Consider the following 22,479-nt stretch of genomic DNA (forward strand, 5'->3'; position numbering starts at 1 on the left):
ACTTCTAGTTTTATCAAAGCTTTTCAAATTTTTTTTTTTTAAAATAAGATGGGAAATGTGTGTGGTATTTTATATCACCTTATTTTCCACCCAAAAATAATTTCTATATAATTATCTTCTTGGGTTTATCTTCTTTTGGACAAAATGCATGTTATGGTACTTGCACCACTTCTTGCTTATTTTAAAATTTTAGACAACTTACTTTGCCTAGTAATGCAAGTAGAGCACTTTGAAATTCTTGCACTACCTAGTTACTCTCAATATTTTCAAAATACTTTTCAAATAAATCTTATTCCATAGCCATAGGAAGTGATCCAAATTACTTATCTTGAGCCCTTTTTAAAATACCCTTGTGCACCATATATGTATCTCTTTGATCCATTCAACACCACCATCCCATATACCTAGCCATAATCTTGCTTAGATGGTCATTTCTCCTCCATGACATCAATAAATATATGTCCATCTCTATTTCTTTAAAATATTTCAATCATTTCTCAAATCAAAACTTGTGGCTTGTCCTCATTTTCCCCCACCATCTAGCTCATCTACATGGTTCATTTTGACAAAACCTTGGTTTGCTTTTGGCATGAGCAAGTGGGGTGGCCGGCTATGCATCTTTTTACATGCATGTGACCTCATGCCTTTGTCTCCACTTCACTTTAATTGATTTCTCCACCATCCTTCCTCTCCCTCTCTCTCTTGGACGACCTGCCCAGCCTAGCTGCTGCTACAGTACCCCTTTTGGCCGTTTCCCCGTGGAGAGATGTGAGAGAGAGAGTGAGAGGGAGGCCGGTGCATGTGTTTGGCAAAATCTTGGAAGATCCTTGTTGCAGCTCTCTCACTCCCTCCAACCTGTACCCAGGTGTGTTGCACGACCCTTATCACTCCCAGAACCCTCATGGTTGGCACCAAGCCTAGCCCTAACCCTCTCTTTATCTCTCCTTGCTCTAAACACGGTTGGCATGCACCAAAAACTTAGGGAGCTTTTCTGCCCGAGGCAGCGTGCCACTAGCCTCCCCTAGCTGACCTCGAGGCGTCCCTATCACGCTCCCATTCTTGTCCGGTCCCTCCTGGCCGCGCTTGGCCCCGCTCTGTAAGCCGACGCGGCATCGAACACCTGGCGGGCACGGAATTGATGACCTCCCTCTGAGACGACCGGTCCTCCCTTGCCCTGTCCCTTCGCCCCCGATACCGCCTCACTCGCTTAGACTTCCTGGCGCAACCCCAGACCCTTTCCTTGTCTTTTTTCTGCTGGCCAAGCTCGCCGCCCAGCACCACCTGTCCGCGGTGACCACGTCACCCGGACGGGCAACGCCTTCCCGTTCCACTCCCCCAGCTTATAATCTTGACCCGGCCACGAGACCGCCCCTCAGCATCTCATTCATCCCCTCTCCCTCTCAGACCGCACCGAGGGCGAAGCCTGCTCCGTTTCTTCCCCGGCCCAACCTGGGAACGAGCCGGCGCTCTCCTCGGACAAAACTCGACGGAGTCGAGCTGGCCGTCGCTCTCCACTTTCGTTCTGAATCCCTCCCGAAACAGCACTTCCTCCTGGTTCTAACCATGCCCCTATCCTTTACTAGATGTTTGTGAGGACGTCGTCGCCGGTGAGCTATGTCCGCTGCGCGTCGGTCGTCGTCGACGTCAACCCTGGCCGCGCCTTTGGTCGCGAGCCCGCGCAGCCGGGATGGCCTGGGCGTTCTGCGTCGACCCTTCCCTGCATCCTCTCCCACGTCCTCCGCATCGTCGCCTACGTCTACGTCGTCGACGTGAAGCCGCCTAGCTCCCTTCGCCGCGACGCCGTCGGGAACTCGACGCCGTCCGAGACGAGCGCATCGCGGGCCCCTGGTCGACACCGCGGCAACCTCCGTCGCGCCAGATGCCCCGGTGAGCGCTCCCTCTTTCTCCATCGCTAGGTAGCTGCGGCGCTGCCGTTTGGCGGCCGTCGCCATCGCTCTCGACCGGCGCCCTCGACCTGGTGGCGGACGGCTGCATGCAGCCTGGCCCGTGCCTGGTTGCATGGTGGCGGGCCCCACGAGCCGACGTGGCAGGCCACGTCCCCGCCTGTTAAATTTCGGCCTCCCGCACGTCTACCCCGCTGCCGGGCTGACCAGTGGGCCAAGCTGGGCCGCGAACCAATCTCCGGCCCGTTTACCTTTTCTCTGTTTCTTCTACTTAAATCTGCCACTAAATTCCTGTTTAGTTTTCGAAATACCATAAATTCATAAATGACTCAAATTTGATGATTCGAAATGTTGTGTACTCAGGAACAAATTATTAACCATAAATAAATACATGCATGTACTTTTGTGCTGTGATTATGTGCTGATAAAAATAAACCTAAATTGTATCTGATTGTGTATTTTAATTATTGTGCCGGATTTATAAAACATTTTTGAATGAGGTTAATTTGGTTGTGAAGTGTATTTAAGTAGCTTTATTTTGGAACTAGCCTCACATGCAGGAGCTTCCTAGATTTAAATTGTTTTAGAAAACAAGATCTTTCCAGAGAGCCAGTAAATGATTTTTAGTTTGAAAAATAATAACGATTTTGAAACAAACCCAAGTGCTACTGGTAGATATATCTATAGGGAAATTTTGTGCCAAAGGAAATATTTTTAAGAGTTATAGTTTAATTCTAAGGATTTAATTACTAAAACAGTATATCTTTTTTTATTTGATTTTTATAAAATCATTTACAAATCAGAAAAATACCAAACCAGTGGGGTTAGTTCACATTTAGTCTCACCTATCCAGGGGTATGTTTGGTGTTGGTTGGTGATGCTCTGATACTGATGGGCCTTGATTTTTGTGTGCTCAAGTTCTTGTCTTGTTTAAATTGTCTAGGTAAATTAAAAATTAATTTGCATGTGATTCTTGTGCAAGTGTTTTTGACATGTTATTAGCTTTCTGTAGGTATGCTGCATGCATTTTTGTGACTCACAGAAAGATTTAGGCCATTTAAATGGTTCCTAAGTCATTTCTGGTTTTATAAAAATCATATCTATTGTTTTAAATACCCAAATTTAGTGAATCCGATTTCTGTAGCTTTATAAAGTCAAGCTTCACTCTCTGTGATTTTACCAAATTTTGGTGTGCATTTTTATAGAGTGGTTTGTTAATATGGTGTTGTTGCTTATTTTACCCATAGGGAAATTGTGTTGTTTTTGTTTAACGTGTTTTATACTAAATTTTGGCACCAGACCCTACTGGTGGTTTCCAAAAGTCATTAGCCACTAAGTTTTTGTGTAGATTATGCTTTGAGTGAAGTAGAAGCCTTTTTAGCAAATAGATGTTTATTAAGGTCTTTTCTTGTGACAATAGAAATAGTCCCTTTTATAAATAAAGTGACCATTCTTGCCCTAGGTGTTGTTTGTTTGAAATGTTAAGTGTCTCTGATTTAGTGATTTGCTATTGTGTGTTGTTTGAGTGGATTTATGCTATGGCTAGGGATTGATTGCCTTCTCTTTTATTTTGCGACGTTAGAATGCGAACACTATCGGAGAAGAAGGATAGAATCTTGGTGAGGATTTCGAAGAGGAAGAAAGAGCTGATGATTCATGAAGATGAAGTCCAGGGACATATAGCCAACAAAGGCAAGCCACCTCTTGATGCATCTCTGATCCTATATATATCTTATGCTTGCATTATTTCAGATTTTATAAAGTGCATGTCTTTTTATTTCCATTTTGGTGGTTAGTGCCACCCGGAGTTTTATCAATCCACCCTTAGGGTGCAGCCCTTGTTGGTACCTACTGAACACCTCTCTACTAGTGATATGGTGCTTACCACCTTGTCATCCTTGTCGCCATTTTCCGAAGAAGAATTTGGACTATAGGTTGGGAGCCCTGGAAAAATGGTTACGAAAATGTTTTCCTGAAAAGAAGTTTTTCGGAAACCTTGGAATGGGGTAGCCCTGCCCAAGTGTGAGTTTATCAAATGAAAAATGTTTATGAAAGGGAGATTTGCTGGAGGCAAGTGGAGAAAAGAAAATATTTTCGAAAACTTTAGCGCCTAAGTACTCACCCGGACTGAAAAACAGTGCAACCACATTACCCCAAAGTGGGCACGGGGCGTAGTGTAGTAGTTTGTCTCGCCTTAGTTTGGGTCCTGCAAGTGTAGTGGCAGTCCGACCATGGACGCTTCGACCGGGGTTCTCCCCATGAGGAGGGACGCAACCCATTTGCCTGTTTAGGTACGCGGGGTACAACTTATGAGCTCCCATTGAAAGATGCCTAAGTGGTTGGATGGCATTCCGGAGGGTCGGGTGTCGGGGAATTTGCAACTCCTGGGTAAACGGCATCCCGGACTCTGGTGTTGGGAGGTACAACTCATTCGGCATGTCTTAGGCTAAGGCGAGCAGGCGAAAAACTATGATCGAGTATTTGTCGTGGCATAGCTTATTATGCAGGGATGATGCCCACACGATGAATATCCGGATCTTGTGGGGAAAGTGTACAACCTCTGCAGAGTGAAAACTATTCGAATAGCCGTGTCCGCGGTTATGGACGGTTGGAAAGGCTGCTGCTTAGCACTAAAGGGTTTTGGTCTTTAACAGTGTTTTCTCAAATATTGTTTTGGGAAAGTGACGCCAGTGGGGCTGGTGGAAAGGTACCTGCGAGGTACGGTGGAAAGTTGGAAAGGAAATGGCCATATGAGATGGCTGAAGTTAAATTGGGTCACCCTTACCTATTAGTCTACAAATAAAATGATTTACAAACAGTTTTCAACAAAGATACAGATATTTCATGCTCTCGAGAGGAATCACCTCTCGCTCCTTGTCGCCTTAGTTTAGTGCCGGTTCCTTGCTATTGCCAAATCGCATATCCTTTACTTCTCTCTAAGGTGGTTTGCGAGTACAATTCATAATGTACTCATGGCTTTGTCCCTGGCTATTTACTTGGCCAGACTTGGTGGAGTTCGGCAGATGAAGAAGAACCTGACGACGTCTATGCGAGCTAGGAACGTCTTCCCAGTCAGTTGCCTGTAGGGTTATGGCATGACTTGGGCCATGCGAGCACTTTCATCTGAAGTATTTCCGCTGTGTGACTGTTGATCTCCTGCCATTGCGGCTCTTATGTAAGTATTGGTCATGTGACCTGTTGTAATCTTTTTATTCGATACTATAATGGATGATGTATTTGATGCCAGTTCGGTTATGCTTTCACGACACACTGATCATGGGATCGTGAATGTGTATGCATAATGGGTGTTTCGGACTGCTAGTCCGGGGCCCCACATTATGATTGTAATCTCTTGTAGATTATGAAGTTAACTATTACTATGATAGTATTGATGTGATCTATTCCCCCTTTCATAGCTATTGGTGACAGTGTGTATGCTATGTTAGTACTCGGTCTAAATTGCAACGGTCAATTATGCACTCTAGAGGTTACTTTAATATGAACTCCGGACGTTGTGAGCTTGTTTACTCCAGCTTGAGGTGTGCTTTGTAGCCCTACACAATGAATGGTGTTTGTTATCCTACAAGAGAGTGTTTAAAAGTAGCATTTATTTATTCAGTTATGTGATCATTGTTGAGAGTGTCCACTAGTGAAAGTATGATCCCTAGTCCTTATTTCTAAGCATTGAAACACCGTTTCCAACAAGTTCTGCTACATGTTTGCTTGCTGCCATCTTTATTTCAGATTGCAGTTACTACTTACAATCATCCATATTACTTGTATTTCACTATCTCTTCGCCGAACTAGTGCACCTATACATCTGACAAGTGTATTAGGTGTGTTGGGGACACAAGAGACTTCTTGTATCTTAATTGCAGGGTTGCTTGAGAGGGATATCTTTGACCTCTACCTCCCTGAGTTCGATAAACCTTGGGTGATTCACTTAAGGGAAACTTGCTGCTGTTCTACAAACCTCTGCTCTTGGAGTCCCAACACTGTCTACATGAATAGAAGCATGCGTAGATATCAGGCGCTGCGTTAATAGGTTAGTCCCAGAAAATGCTAAAAAGTGTGGAAAAGTGCACATAAAACATATAAGAATTGTAACAAAACAAGCATGGAGCATCAAAAATTATAGATACGTTTGGGACGTATTAGCATACCGTGCGGCCTGCGCAGCGCTCGGGGCCGGAAGACCGGACGCGGCCGTGCCATCGTTGCGGGTAGCGCTGGCGAGCTGCCCACCGAGAAGGCCGCAACCATCCCCAGGGTCAGGTCGATGATGTCCATCACGTCCACGTAGCTGCACAGGCAGCAGCACCAGGCTCGGCAACAGAGCAGCAAGAAATGAGATTTTTGTTTGGTCCGGTGATACGTCCAAAACGTATATACTTTCCCGAACACTTTTGCTATTGTTTTGCCTCTAATTTGTGTATTTTGGATGCAACTAACACGGACTAACTCTGTTTTCAGCAGAACTGCTCTGGTGTCTCGTTTTTGTGCAGAAATCCAACTTTCAGGAAAATCCTCGGAATTTATGCAGAAGGTCCTATTTTCCCAGAATATTGGCGGAGCCAGAAGGGCAAGCCAGGTGGGGCCCCGAGGGCCCCACACACTAGGCCGGCGCGGCCCAGGAGGGGCCCGCGCAGCCCTAGTGTGTGGCGGCCTCGGTCGGCCCCCGACGCTCTCCTTCGGACTACTTATTGCCTTCGACCTAAAAACGCACGGGGAGAAGTCGAAGTCGCCAGAAACCCTCCAGAACGCCACCACATCGCGAAACTCCATCTCGGGAGCCAGAAGTCTCCGTTCTGGCACTCCGCCGGGACGGGGAATTGGAGGAGATCATCGCCATCATCACCACCGACGCCTCTTCATCAACCAGCCATGTTTCCCCCATCCATGTGTGAGTAATTCCCCCGCTGTAGGCCGAAGGGGATGGTAGGGATTGGATGAGATTGGTCATGTAATAGCATAAGATTGTTAGGGCATAGTGCCTAGTGTCCGTAATTGGTACTTTGATGATATTGTTGCAACTTGTTATGCTTAATGCTTGTCACTAGGGCCCGAGTGCCATGATCTCAGATCTGAACATGTTATTGTTTCATCATGATATTCACTGTTTATGATCTTACCTGCAAGTTGTATACACATGTCGCTATCCGGAACCAATGGCCCCGAAGTGACAAGAATTGGGACAACCGGAGGGGATGGTAGTGATGTGAGGATCACATGTGTTCACGAAGTGTTAATGCATTGCTCCGGTACTCTATTAAAAGGAGTACCTTAATATCCAGTAGATTCCCTTGAGGCCCAGCTGCCACCGGCTGGTAGGACAAAAGATGTTGTGCAAGTTTCTCATTGCGAGCACGTACGACTATATATGGAACACATGCCTATTGATTGCTTTGTACTTAGACACCGTTTTATTATTATCTGCAAATGCCCTGCTATGATTGTTACATGAGTTTCTCTCATCCATGCAACGCCCATTATCCGTCCCCGTGCCTACAGTATTTTAATCCTGTTGTTTACTATAATCACTACTGTTGTCTCTGTTACTCTGCTGCTGTTATTTCACTACTGCTACTGCTATAAAACTGTTACTACTGATAAACTCTTGCGAGCAAGTCTGTTTCCAGGTGCAGCTGAATTGACAACTCCGCTGTTAAGGCTTTCAAGTATTCTTTGTCTCCCCTTGTGTCGAATCAATAAATTGGGTTTTACTACCCGCGAAGACTGCTGCGATCCCCTTCACTTGTGGGTCATCAAGACTGTTTTCTGGCGCAGTTGCCGGGGAGCATAGCTTTATTTGGAAGTTCACTTGGATTGATATTGTTCGCTGCAAATTCTCCATCATGGGTAAACCTCGCGATCCTAAAGTCGCCATATTACCATCCACTACAAGAAAAGGTACAACTCTGAGTACCTCTGCCACACTTGATTCACCATCGGTGATAAGTCAACTTGTTTCACCGTCGCAAGCTTCACTTGCTGGTACTTCTGCTGAATCTGAAAACTCTCATAATATTGATAATGTTTCTGCTGTGCTTGATGATAGTGGTTCATTGGGATCCTTTCTAGATGCTACAATTGCTAGGTCTAGACAAATTGAAATTGCTGAAACTCGTAATGAAAATGCTACTACACCTGTTAATTCACCTGAACTTGATTATTCTAGTGATGATCCTGATGAGGATTATGTGGAGCTTAATGATGATTTTATTAATAGATGCAATGCTACTGCTGATGCAAGAAAAATTAAAAAGTTTCTCGCACAATATACTGTTAGACATAAGCTATCTCCTGATCCTGAATTTGCCACATCTCCTATATGCATTAAGGATAAAGATTATGATTTTTCTCTTGATCTATCTCATATAGCTATTGTAGAGAAAACACCCTTTTGTGGTACTGAAAAAGAAAGTGTTGTAGAACACATGATTGAAATTTCTTCTATGAGTAGCTTGTTTTCTGATGATGTCAAAATGCGTACTTACTTTGTCGCTAAATTTTTTCCTTTCTCATTAAAGGATGATGCTAAAACTTGGTATAATAATTTGCCTCCTGGTTCTATTAAAAGTCCAACTGAGCTGCGTGATGTTTTCTTTCGAAAGTACTTTCCTGCTAGCGCTCAACATATTGCTTTACAGAAAATTTATAGATTTGACCAGGGAGATGAAGAGAAATTGCCTGAGGCGTGGGCAAGATTTTGTTCTCTTATCAGAGCTCGACCTGGACATGATTTAGAAAAGAATGATCTACTTGATATATTTTATAGTGGACTAACCGTTGAGTCTAGAGCATATTTGGATAGTTGTGCTGGCTGTGTTTTCAGGAAAAGAACTCCAGACGAAGCTGAAGAATTATTGGCTAAAATAGGCCGGAATCATGATGATTGGACTATCCTGAACCAACTCCAACGCCAATATTAAAGAAGAGGGGTTTAATTGAATTGAATGATGAAGATATGAGGGAAGCCAAGAAGTCTCTCAGGGAGAAAGGTATTAAATCCGAAGATGTGAAGAATCTACCTCCCATAGAAGATATATGTGAGATAATTCCCCCTTCATCCATGATTGAGGTAAACTCCCTTCAACGCTTTACTAGGGAAGATATTCCATATTCGAAACCTCCTGCTCAATGCTTAGATGAGTTTGATAATTATATTGTTAAGCAAGAAAATTTTAATATGAGAGTAGAGAATCATCTAATGGAAAATTCTCAAGATATTAGAAATTTGCATGATATTGTGGAGAGAACCTCCAATGATGTTAAGATGCTTGTTAAACATTTTCAAATGGTTCAAACTCAAATTGATCAACTCACTAAAGTGCAAAGTGACTTGCTAAAAAATAATTCTAAAGAGAAACATGCTTATGAAGTAACAACTAGAGGTGGTGTCTCTACCCAGGATCCTCTATGTCCTGAAGGGCATCCCAAGAGAATTGAACAAGATTCTCAACGCATTGAACCTAGTGCTCCTTCTAAGAAGAAAAAGAAGAAGAAACATAAGAATGTTGTAGAATCCTCTGAACCTGTTAATGATCCTAATAGTATTTCTATTTCCGATGCTGAAACTGAAAGTGGTAATGAACATGATAATGGTAATGATAATGCTAAGAATGATGCTTCTGATAAAGAAGAGGTTGAAGATGAACCTGAAAAGCATGATAAAAATAAAAAGTATACTAAAGAAGATTTTATTGCTAAGAAACATGGTAATGAAAGGGAACCTTGGGTGCAAAAGCAAATGCCTTTTCCTGCTAAGAAACTAAAATCGAAGGAAGAAGAACACTATAATAAATTTTACGATTGGATGAAACCTTTATTCTTGCAAATTCCTTTGACTGATGCTATTAAATTGCCTCCTTATTCAAAGTATATGAAAGATATTGTTACTAACAAAAGGAAAATCCCCAATGAGGAAATTTCCACTATTCTTGCTAATTACTCTTTCAATGGCAAAGTTCCAAAGAAGTTGGGCGACCCAGGTATACCTACTATTCCTTGTTCTATTAAGAATAATTATGTTAAAACTGCTCTATGTGACTTGGGAGCCGGTGTTAGTGTTATGCCTTTTTCTCTTTATAAGAGACTTTACTTAGATAAGTTGATACCTACTGATATATCTTTGCAAATGGCTGATAAATCTACTGCTATTCCTGTTGGTATATGTGAGGATGTTCCTGTTCAAGTTACTAATAACTGCTTGATATTAACTGATTTTGTTGTGTTGGAAATGCCTGAAGATGATAATATGTCTATTATTCTTGGGAGACCTTTTCTTAACACCGCAGGGGCTGTTATTGATTGCAATAAAGGAAATGTTACTTTCAATGTTGATGATAAGGAGCATACCGTCTATTTTCCGAAGAGGATTGATAAAGTACGTGGGGTTAATACTATTTCTAATGTGAGAACTATCAAAATTGGAACTATTGATTGTCCTATATATGAGCCTAAAGAAGGATATCAAAGTCTTATGATTGGATCCATATCAATACAATTCAAGGTAACATGATTGATTTGAGGTTTATTTCTTCATATGCTATGTAAAATTTATTTGGTGGCAAGACCTGATCAACCTTGTTAACAAATACTTTTTATATGCATAGAGGAGGTAAACAACATCTCTTTCTTCCTCCACTTGTTTTACTTGCTGTAGCACTTTTGATTTGCAAAGTTTCTTAGTTAATTAGAGATTTCAAAATTTTTCCTGGCCAGTAATAATAAACTTAATGCCCATAAATGTGCATTTTTCAAAGTTTTCAAAAATTCACAAAAATTATACCGTTGGTCCTATTTTTCGAAAATGCACCCGGGAGCACCTGGGGATGACCAGTGGGGCACCCCAGGCTGGCACCCCACAGGCCGGCGCGGCCAGCAAGGGGGGCGCGCCACCCTGGTGTGTGGGTCCCCCTTTGCCCCACTTTAGCATCTCTTCCTCCCAGACTCTTCTCTCTCCCGAAAAAATCGACACCAGCTTTCTCTCACTCGCGGTTTTGCTCAAGAGCTCAGGATTTTTCGATCTCTTTGCTCAGCCCAGATTTCTGTCTAAAATTTGGCACATTTGCTCTCCGGTATGTGACTCCTCCGATTATCCAAGTAGAATTTTGTTTGGTTGAGTATATCTTGAATATTTTGCTGCTGTAGGTAACATGTTTAGTGAGCTTGCATGCTTGTTCTAAGTTGTATAAACTAGTTTTGATGCATGATTAGTACTCTAGCAAGTTCCTATTGTAGTTCCCCTTGATTATATGTTACCAAATCAAATTTTATATTGTTTGTTGAAAAATTTCAGAAAATGGAGAGGAATAGATATCAACTAAACCAACAAGAATTGCAACAAGTCATGAGAGTGAACCGCGAAGAGGGAGTATACCCCTCTTACTACCCGTGCACAGATTTCATGAGAAGTGTGGGAATATTGGAAGATGTTCAGAATCTAATTTCTCGTGCGGGGTTGAATGATTTTGTTGATGGAGAACCATGCCAATATGCAAAGTTGACTATGTCTGTTGTGCAGGATTTTAAGTTCAACTGGTCGCAATCTAACCCCATGGTTCAGTACAAGATTTATAATAAAACTGTCAACTTGCCATTCAATGATTTTTGTACAGCAATTAGAGTACCGCAATGGGGATCATGCGAGAAGATAAGGGGATCGCCGCGAGAGCTCTTAAGCCTCTTCGAGATGATTTGTCATGGAAGGAGTTTCTCAGAGGATGGTGGTAAAATCACTAGCATTCAACTCCCAGCTATCCGCTACTTTGCTTATTTCATTACTAAATGCGTTCTTGCTAGAAAGAATGGTAGTAAACTATCTATCCAGGATTTAGCTTTTCTAGCTGCTGCACTGCAAGGTAGTAAGACTTATAATTTGGAGGCATTGATAGCTTATAGACTTGCTACCAACCGTGAGAAGGGCGGAATTTGTGGAGGTCTCATCGCCTCTCGTTTACTAGCTTTGCATAGAGTAGAACCTCACCATCTTGATATTCAACTTTCCATAGAAAAACTTGACATAGTCTCCATGATTAAACATGAATTTGTTTCTGATTCATCTAATTTGGGTAACCTGTTTTATAAGATGACATTTTATAAGAAAGCTTGGAGAATAACTAAGAAAACTGAAAAACTAGTGAGATTGCCTGCGCCTGTTCTATTTAACCTTGATTCCAGGGAGGATTGGTCAGTCACAGAAGGTGCACTGAATGCACACATAAAGGGAGGAGGCCATCATGCAAGAGACAATATGGAGGAGGCCGAGGAACACCTCGACTCGTCATCCGATGCAGAAAGTTCCTCGCATCAACATTTTGGGCATGTGGAGCCTCCGCGTTTTTCCTCTGCACAGGGACCTTACTATGACTACGCCATGCATGATCCACCGGCGAGGAGCAGCGACCCTCGCTGGGGTTGAACTCCACTTAGGCCAAAAGCCTAAGCTTGGGGGGAGGTATACCGGCATCACTCATTCTTTGCATATTATGGTTGCTGGATACTTGTATATACTTGTTTAGTTTGTTTGAGTGGTTTTCTAATGAGAGGGAGATGATATTTGGGGAAGTGCTGCCTGAAATCAGATTCTGGACTGTTACCGAAAAAATTCTCAAAAATGGCCAGAACGATATTTTGCGAAGCCAATTTTTGTGCATGTTCCCCAGGTTTTTATATAACTTTCATTAGTTGAACACTTTTCGATTTGAGCATTGAAAAAATTTCTTAAAAATCGAGTATTGTACTGCTGTCAAGTTTGACGAATTTCTGCTGCTTTGTGTTCATGTGACTCTTCTAGTTTGCCATTTCTTGTTTTTGCTTTGTTTCTTTCCTAAAACCCAAAAAGACCAAAAATATTTCTGTTGTTTCTCTTCACCACTTGTTTATTTTGGTTTCTTGCATTTATTTTGCTTTATTTGCTATTGTTGGTTTGCTATAAGAAAATCCAAAAAGATTTTGCTTTGTTTGCTTGTTTCCTTTTGTTCTTGTTTCCAATTCGAAAACACCAAAAATATTTACTGTTCTTCTTTGGTTTGTAAAGTTCATCATGAGTTCAATGGTCTTCGGTGGCTGGAGCGTGGTTTTCATTTCATATTATCCAAGCTACACAAGTGAAAGGCAATAATGACGATCTACGACAATTGGATTGTGGTGAGAGGCTGGTATGAACTCTATTTTTTTTCATTTTTGTACATATACTCATCCATGTGAGCATGCTTAGTTGGTTCATGTGAGGTATATGTCATTTGAGAAAGTCTAGTAGTTCATGATCTCTCATGTTTAGCTCCAATTTATTAATATGAGTAGCATGTCATGGATGTTTGCTTGCATTGTTTTATTCATAAGTAGGTATGGCATTGTGGTATCCTCCTCTGAATAATTCATTTATATCGACTTGGCACATGCTCACGCATGCATATGACTGAACAAAAGTCAATTAAGCCTCTATGATTTACATTGCTTCAGAGTTCTTGTATCACTTTTATGCCTCCGTTAATTTATTTTGCCGCAAGCATGATTATGACAGTGACTGCTCTCTTGATTTGTCGCTCCCCAGTCTATTGCTAGCCTTCACTTGTACTGAGCGGGAACGCTGCTCATGCTTCCAAACACCTGAAAACCAAGTTGTTCCAAAGTGTCCACCATAAATACCTATGCATGGAATTTCAAACCATTCCAAGTAAATTCTCATGCGCTACCTTTAAAACCTTCAAAATGCTTCTCAGTTTGTGTTAATGTTTCATAGCTCATGAGGAAGTATGTGGTCTTTAACTTTCAACCTTGTCATTTACTCTTGATGGACTTTCATTATGGACTAGTGGCACATCCGCTTATCCGATAATTTTGCAAAAAGAGCTGGCAATGGGATTCCCAGTCCCAAATTAATTAACCTAAATAGACACTCCTCCATGGTATGTGATTGTTGGACGGCACCCGAAGGATTCGGTTAGCCATGGCTTGTGTAAGCAAAGGTTGGGGGGAGTGTCATCATAATAAAACTAAAATAAAAAGGCACTCCTTCATGGTATGAGATTGTTGGCAGGCACCCGAGGATTCGGTTAGCCATGGTTTGTGAAAGAAAGGTTGGAAGGAGTGCCACATAAACATAAACATAATTCATGGGAGCCGCTCTTGGAAGTCCGGTTGGCGAGGTAGTTGGTGTACCCAAACCATTCGTTGACAACAACAAACACCTCTCAAAATAATTTTACTCCTGTTTTAGAAATGAAAAGCTCTAGCACATGTTAATCCCTGCTTCCCTCTGCGAAGGGTCAATCTTTTACTTTTGTGTTGTGTCTCCATTCTTTCTTTGAGCACTATCTTGAGAGCACAACTGTCATTCTTAGTATAATATGCTTGTCTCAAAATATGATTGATTGTGGTATAACTTTGATGCTTTTATCTTTGACAATCACTACTTCTAGTCTTTCTATGAACTTCAGATGTGCCTGAGCATTTATGTTTTGCTGATCAAATATGGGCAAGCGAGATACCACTTTATCATACTCTTTTATGAACATTGCAATCCTGCTTATAGACATGATTCATGATGCTTATTATTAATTGTTGGTACCTCTCCATGATTGACATAGCTGTTAGATGATCTTATTTGCATGCATCTCATTATGAACTGGCTAAGTATTAGCCATATTATGAAAATATATACATCATATGAACAAATGTGTTCGTGAAAGTTCTTTTATCGCTCAGTTGTTAACTGAATTGTTTGAGGACAAGCAATAAGCTAAGCTTGGGGGAGTTGATACGTCCAAAACGTATCTACTTTCCCGAACACTTTTGCTATTGTTTTGCCTCTAATTTGTGTATTTTGGATGCAACTAACACGGACTAACGCTGTTTTCAGCAGAACTGCTCTGGTGTCTCGTTTTTGTGCAGAAATCCAACTTTCAGGAAAATCCTCGGAATTTATGCAGAAGGTCCTATTTTCCCAGAATATTGGCGGAGCCAGAAGGGCAAGCCAGGTGGGGGCCCGAGGGCCCCACACACTAGGCCGGCGCAGCCCAGGAAGGGCCCGCGCGGCCCTAGTGTGTGGCGGCCTCGGTCGGCCCCCGACGCTCTCCTTCGGACTACTTATTGCCTTCGACCTAAAAACGCACGGGGAGAAGTCGAAGTCGCCAGAAACCCTCCAGAACGCCGCCACATCGCGAAACTCCGTCTCGGGAGCCAGAAGTCTCCATTCTGGCACTCCGCCGGGACGGGGAATTGGAGGAGATCATCGCCATCATCACCACCGACGCCTCTTCATCAACTAGCCATGTTTCCCCCATCCATGTGTGAGTAATTCCCCCGCTGTAGGCCGAAGGGGATGGTAGGGATTGGATGAGATTGGTCATGTAATAGCATAAGATTGTTAGGGCATAGTGCCTAGTGTCCGTAATTGGTACTTTGATGATATTGTTGCAACTTGTTATGCTTAATGCTTGTCACTAGGGCCCGAGTGCCATGATCTCAGATCTGAACATGTTATTGTTTCATCATGATATTCACTGTTTATGATCTTACCTGCAAGTTGTATACACATGTCGTTGTCCGGAACCAATGGCCCCGAAGTGACAAGAATTGGGACAACCGGAGGGGATGGTAGTGATGTGAGGATCACATGTGTTCACGGAGTGTTAATGCTTTGCTCAGGTACTCTATTAAAAGGAGTACCTTAATATCCAGTAGATTCCCTTGAGGCCCGGCTGCCACCGGCTGGTAGGACAAAAGATGTTGTGCAAGTTTCTCATTGCGAGCACGTACGACTATATATGGAACACATGCCTATTGATTGCTTTGTACTTAGACACCGTTTTATTATTATCTGCAAATGCCCTGCTATGATTGTTACATGAGTTTCTCTCATCCATGCAACGCCCGTTATCCGTCCCCGTGCCTACAGTATTTTAATCCGGTTGTTTACTATAATCACTACTGCTGTCTCTGTTACTCTGCTGCTGTTATTTCACTACTGCTACTGCTATAAAACTGTTACCTCTTGATAAACTCTTGCGAGCAAGTCTGTTTCCAGGTGCAGCTGAATTGACAACTCCGCTGTTAAGGCTTTCAAGTATTCTTTGTCTCCCCTTGTGTCGAATCAATAAATTGGGTTTTACTACCCGCGAAGACTGCTGCGATCCCCTTCACTTGTGGGTCATCATCCGGCGGCGAGAGCAAGAGAAAACTGAAGAGAGAGAGAGAGAGAGAGAGAGAGAGAGAGAGAGAGAGAAATGGAGCACTGGAAGGACGCCTCACTATGTTTTGGCAGCACCTATACCTACGAGCTAGGTCCTGACACCCGGTCGGGTGGAGAAAAGCCACATAAAAAGGAGGGAAAGGATTAGAATAATACTCCCTCCGTTTCATTCTATAGTGTGTACTCCCTCCGTTCTCAAATAAGTGGACATCTAGCCTCAAACTTTGTCCATGAAAGAGTGTACTTCTATGTTTCCAATGTACTTTAAATTAGCAAAAGGTGTTTCTCTCTCATTGCACGAAAATCAAACCTAATAATATGCAGCACATGTTATCTTAATTTTGTACATGCACATAGCCTATTGGAGGTGACATAATTAAAGAGGAGAGAGATGTTGGTTGCATCTTCCCAATGCAATTTTCTCTCCTTTTACTAATTTACCTTAAAAATCCCGCATATCCACTTATTTGTGGACGGAGGGAGTATAGTTTTTTGGCACGGAAATTAGCGCAAGAGTATTCTTTACATAAGACCCCCCTGCTTAACGATTTGAAATCAGAGTAGAATGAGGGAAATCGATAACTTCCTAAATTAACATAACAAATCCCGCAAATCTACCTGGTTGACTCTCCATATATGTGCAACCAGGTTCTACTATTAAGGAAAGAAATATAATGCTTCCTAAATCTAAGGAATCGCTTGGGTCATGCATTAGGAATCTCAATTAATTGTTCCCCACTTGTATGTATTTTTTTCATGCATGTCGTGTGAGAGCAGACCGGTAGAGGGGGTAATTGAAAAGAAGCCAAGCTACAACCTTATATTCTGAAACAAATGCCAAAAATCTATAGGCATTATAAAAAGGAACGGAGGGAGTATATTTTTGCTTAGTTTGGGGAGAGAGAGGTGGAGAGAGAAGAGGAGTGAGCTCTAATGCAAGAGCTAGCTCTAGCACTTGCTCCTAGGTACTTTGTGAGAGTAAACGGTGTGCCATACATTGATAAAGTAACACATTTTTATAGCTCACTATTCTACATGTTGACTCTAAGTTATCTATAAATGACATGGCACACAGGGACGGAGCCAGAAAAGTAACACAAGGGGGGCCAATTGCATGTAAAATTTATTAGAGGGGGCCATATATGTAAATTTTGGCAACTTGCATGTCATATATATAGAATAACCAAGATTTTTTAACAAAAGAAATTACCATGAGGGGGGCCATGGCTCCAGCCAGCCCCCTGCTGGCTCCGTCCCTGATGGCACATGGCTTACAGCCAGCAGCCGGCTATACTATTGAACTTGCTCTAAATCGTGGGATGATAAATAAAATGTTCAACTAACCAACACAAGCACGAATCTCAATGAATCAATGAACGGTACATAATACACCCACACCCATGGATGGGTGTACAAAATTCACACTCGAATGTCTATAGTGCAAATACTAGATTTTTTATTTTATTAGCAATGTATAAAACTTAGACAAGCTACACATATCTTACATTCTATAAAACTTTAAGATTGAAAATATGTTTTCCTATTTTTTAACTTACAGTTTTAATGCATCAGAATTATTAGATGTATGTTTTTTTTTGGTTGTCGGGTCAGAGTTTAGAATCTACAGACCCCCATTTATATAATAACTGTTCATTAGTTATATTTTTCTAGTGAGTAAGGGCCCATTATTTTAAGTGTCGCACAGGTCCCGAAATTTGCCGGCCCGGTAGCCTGGCAGTTTGAGAAGACAGGTATATTTACCGTAGATCAACTTAACTTATCGTGCTCTTATTCATACAAAAAACTAAGAGAGGGTTGGTTGGAAGGAAAACTTCAAACGTACACGTAGCCCTTTATATTCAAACGGTGAGAATTTGTATTTCATTTTAAAAAAAATCCGGAACACAATTCTAGTGGTAGCCAATAGTGTATGCTACAATGGCGTAAAAATCTCGATACAAACTACATTATATTCCAGGCCACATAAAAATGACAAATTCTGACAATTTGTATAGCGAATAGTGGACATTTCAAGACTACTAAAAATTTATCAGATTTGTCAATTCGTGTAGCCTAGAGTAAAAATTAGTTTGCATTGGGATTTTACACCTTTGTAGCATGCATCTTTGGCTATCTCTAGATTTTTGTTTACGTTTTTTTTTTTGAAACTTCGAAAGACAAATTCTAACCGTTGAAATATAAAGAGCTATGTGTAGCTTCCAAAACACCACACTCTGGGAAGGTATACAATCTAGTTCCTCGTCTGCTAATGAACACTGGTGCAAGATGTGGAAAGTTAAAGTTTCAAGTAAAATTCAAGTTTTTCTTTGGAGACTTGCCCATCAGATTATTCCCACTGGTTCAATAGGCATCACCGGAACATGGCAGCTACATCTGAATGCTCTTTTTGTCGTGCTACCGAAGATGATTGGAGGCATTCCCTGTTAGCGCTATGGCTCACAGTGTATGGCCATTGCTTGATGAAGAATTGGTGGAGCATATCGCACTTAACCAATGTAGCAATGCAAAGTAATGGATTTTCTTTCTGACCTAGTCCCTTACCCATACAACAGTTTATCCAAACTGTTGTTGCAACATGGGCTACATAGGCTACACAGTTCATCTTCTAGGCGTATGATGTGGTACGTTGGTCTGGGCGGCTTGGGAAGTTGGTCGTGTTGTTGGAGTTGGTTGTGACGCGGTTTGGAGACTCTGTGCCCCGCCGCCTCGCCGTTCTTGGGTTGAGGTTGGGCAAGGTGTGCTTGGCGTCGGTGTTGTAGGAGTGTGTTGTAAGCCAAAAGGCATGTGTGATGTTGTAGTCATTCTTGACGTTTCTTGTCAGCTTAATGCAATGACGCGCACGCTGTTGCGGGTTCTCAAAAAAAAAACATGGGCTAGATGGTCAGCTAGAAGAAAAATCATCCGTGAAGATATCTTCCAAACCCCTTTCTCCATATACAAATTCATTTGCAAAAATATGAAGGATAAAATTTAGTTGCTACTCCACCACGGTAATTCATAACCGAGCACCTCGGCAAGCTCCTCCCGGATGGATCCCCTCCTAATGCTAATCAAGCGAAGATTAATGTAGATGCTATTGTTTCAAGTGTGGATAACAGAGGCATTGTAGCAGTTATCTGCAGAAAGTCAGACGGTTCATCTTTGTGTTCGTCTGCTCTGGCATGCCCTGGAATTAATGATCCAACTATCCTGGAAGCAATAGCATATCAAGAAGGCTTAACGTTGGCTGCTGATCTATAGGTCAACAGACTGCAAGGAAATAAAAAATAGAAGTGTAAACTTGACGGATGTTTGCTTCATCCACGAAGGTAGAGCATCTCATAATCTGGCTCGTAGCTCTCTAAACTTGCTCGAAGGTCGCCGTTTGTGGCTCCTTAATTCTCCCGATATAAACCTCGTACCCCTTGTGATTGAATATTAAAGAAAGCTATGTTCCCTCAAAAAAAAACTAGCCACTGCGCTTCAAAGTGAGCAACGACCCAACACCAACATGCACTATAAATCTCCCGCAAAAAAAAATGCACTATAAATAAAATGGTCCACACTATTAATAAAGTTTCATATTTTTAAAATACATCACAAGGAAAAAAGGTTAAAATTTTTGAATTTTCATTTGGTAAAAAGTTTTAGATTTTAGAAAGTGTTGAGTAAGAAACGGTTTAAAATTTAAACCAGGTAAAAAGTTGAAAGTTTTAAAATAGTTTACTAGAAGAAAGGTTCAATTTTTTAAAAATGTTCACCAAGTAAGAAATACAGATTTTAAAATATTCATCAGGTAAAATGGTTTCAATTTAAAAAAATTCACAAAGTAAAAAAAAATCTCAGATTTAAAAAATTATGATATAATTTTTTATTTTTAAAAAGTTCTTTCTTTATAAATATTTTAACAAATATAAAACAAAGAAAAATAAAACAGTAAAAGGAACAGAAATACGAAAAAGGAAAAGGTACAGGGAAGAGAAAAAAAAAACGAAAAGAGAAGAAGATGGGCTGGGCCATGCCCGATCGCTGTGAGAAAAGATGCAAAACCTCCTCCGTGGAGAAAAGATGCAATTGCGACCCAAAGCAGTAATCATCAACCCCTTCCGTGGAGAAAAGATGCAAAACCTCCTCCGAGTCTCCGACGATCTGCTATGGCATCCGTCACATCTAAACTCTCGCTGGCCACTCGCTTTGCTCTTCGCCAATTCCGCCACCGCCTCCGCCTCCGCCAACGCCTCGCTGGAGATACTATCTTCACCATCTGGACGCGTCCGTTATTTGCATGCGCCGCCGGCGCCGCCGGCAGCCCCTTGGATCCTCGCTTCCTACGCCGCGGCCTCGCGAATCTCCCCGCCGGTGAGGACTCAACCGGGCGTTATACCCGTTTGCCTGTGGGCGCGGAGCCTGAGGATCTCGAGGATGACTACGACGACCCTTACCCAGGTAATCAACCAATCCTAGATCTTGCGAGTCATGCTTGCACACAAATTTTTTTTCAAGGCTACCAAGCTTTGAATGAAATTGGGTACAATTTTGTCACATACTAGGTGACCCGGCTACCATTTTCAACTACGACGAAAGGGACCTCGTATCGGAAGAATCCCTGTGGGCTCTGTATGAGCGGTGGTGTAGCTTCCACAAAGTGGCGCGTAGCCATGACGAGATGAGGCGACGGTTCGATTGTTTCAAGACGAAGGCACGACACATTTACGAGTTCAATAAGTCTGGCATGAGCTACATCAAGGGACTCAATCACCTCTCTGATAAGTTGGATCATGAGTTTTTTTTCCGTCGGGTTCCGTTGCCCCCTCGCTCAGTGTATAAGAGCAGTCATGTGATCTTCAATAAGAACGGTGAGGTTACGGCCTTCATCAATGATGATGGGATTCTAGAAGAGGTGAACTCTCCGGCCCCAAGAACAGTAAAACCTGTTAAAATGACAAAATCACCTGAAATCTAGATAAAGTGCAAATGTCATGCTTCATTTATAGGCTCCCAGAGTATGTTAGTTTCCTTTTTCTCCGCAAATAAATGCATTTTAGATTTTATTCTTAATGAGATTAATGAGAGACCAAGTACAATCAAGCAGTGGCGGCTCCAGGAATTGGAGATAGTGTATTCATTGCCAAAAAAAAAAAAATCTCTCCAAGAAATTTGAGAACAAAAACAACCACTATATATAAGACACATAGCATCAATTTCAGTAGGACTATATTTTCAGTAGTACTATGACAATTGTTCAAGTAACAGTACACAATACTTAAGACCACAAATCCATAATAATTGTCAATACTACAGCAATAAATTTGCATTTAGGCAGTACCTTTTGACTCTTGGGTGAAGAATTGATGATATTACAGTATAACTTTGCATCTGTCTTCTTTGCGTTTGATGCTTTTTCCCACAATATAAATAGGCTACTGCTAGCAGCACCCTTCTTCTTCATCTACATAATAGAAAAATAGTTAATTAAAAACTTGCATCTAAGAAATATTATCTACTAGTATAATCTAGGTGTTTACAGGAAATCAGTCAATTAAAGAAAAATAGGCTGGTATACAATGCTTGCAAACAACTAATATAATGGTACATTGGTACTGATATTGCTACTTGCTAGGTACAAGTATGCTAATCTGTTAGAGACCTGCACACTACACTAATGCAGGCGTCCTGGCAGAAATCTCCTAGATTAAAAAAAAAAAACCAAATAGGCAGGCATGCGATGCGAATCTTAGGAAAATAGAAATTTAGGGACCAGGGGAATAAGACAACACCTGCGAGTGGCTTTCTGGTCTGCACTCTGCAGCATGCTCCGATGCCGCTCGCTGCTTGCCGCTGCTCCGCCGTTTCCGCTGGTCGCCGGCTCGCCGCCACCGCCGCCCGCCTGCTAACTCCTGTGTGTGCGCGTGGTGCGACCGTGTGAGTGGATCGACCAGTTCGTGGCGTTGTGAGGTGCGACCGATGGTGGAGCATTCTCTAGTTGGGCTTCTGTGTGGGCTCTCAGCTATTGGCTTGCTAGTTGACTATATGTAAAAATAAAAAAATCTGCTCAAATCCTTTGGTATTCACGTGAATACAGGGGAATACCCCCAGCGCCGCCAATGCAATCAAGGTGAGCAGAAGTTGTGACAAGTATAGAGGCTTGTATTTTAGATTGAGTTTCAAGCTTAAAAGTATTTTTTGTTATCAGAAGAGTTAGTAGTCTGGCTGTTGCATTGCCCTTTGGAACGATGCTACTTGGTAATACTCATGTCTTTATTTTTGAGGTGATGCTATTGCGTTAAGTAAGTCATCAGGTTTGTAATGGGTTCTGCTACATGGAGGTCAACCTTATTTTAGCGAGGTCAAGCTGACCAGGTTCGTCTTTCCGTTTTT

General features: G+C 42.0%; 1 protein-coding gene across 1 annotated transcript; it reads left to right on the plus strand.

The window, feature by feature from the left end:
• The first annotated feature begins 20,192 nt into the window (after positions 1-20,192).
• LOC127338315 (uncharacterized) lies at positions 20,193-21,184 on the plus strand. The gene is made up of 2 exons (XM_051364486.1): positions 20,193-20,547; positions 20,652-21,184. The coding sequence occupies exons 1-2, from the start codon at positions 20,256-20,258 to the stop codon at positions 21,062-21,064; spliced, it is 705 nt and encodes a 234-aa protein (XP_051220446.1). The 5' UTR covers positions 20,193-20,255; the 3' UTR covers positions 21,065-21,184.
• Positions 21,185-22,479: the final 1,295 nt, after the last annotated feature.

This window comes from Lolium perenne, chromosome 3 (genome assembly GCF_019359855.2).
Source record: "Lolium perenne isolate Kyuss_39 chromosome 3, Kyuss_2.0, whole genome shotgun sequence".
Lineage (NCBI taxonomy): Eukaryota > Viridiplantae > Streptophyta > Magnoliopsida > Poales > Poaceae > Lolium > Lolium perenne.

Excerpts from the sequence above, each read along its gene's own strand:
- LOC127338315 (XM_051364486.1), top strand. The coding sequence starts at position 20,256 with ATGGCATCCGTCACATCTAAACTCTCGCTGGCCACTCGCTTTGCTCTT. Across the intron at positions 20,548-20,651 it reads CTACGACGACCCTTACCCAG|GTGACCCGGCTACCATTTTC; the intron begins GTAATCAACCAA and ends GTCACATACTAG.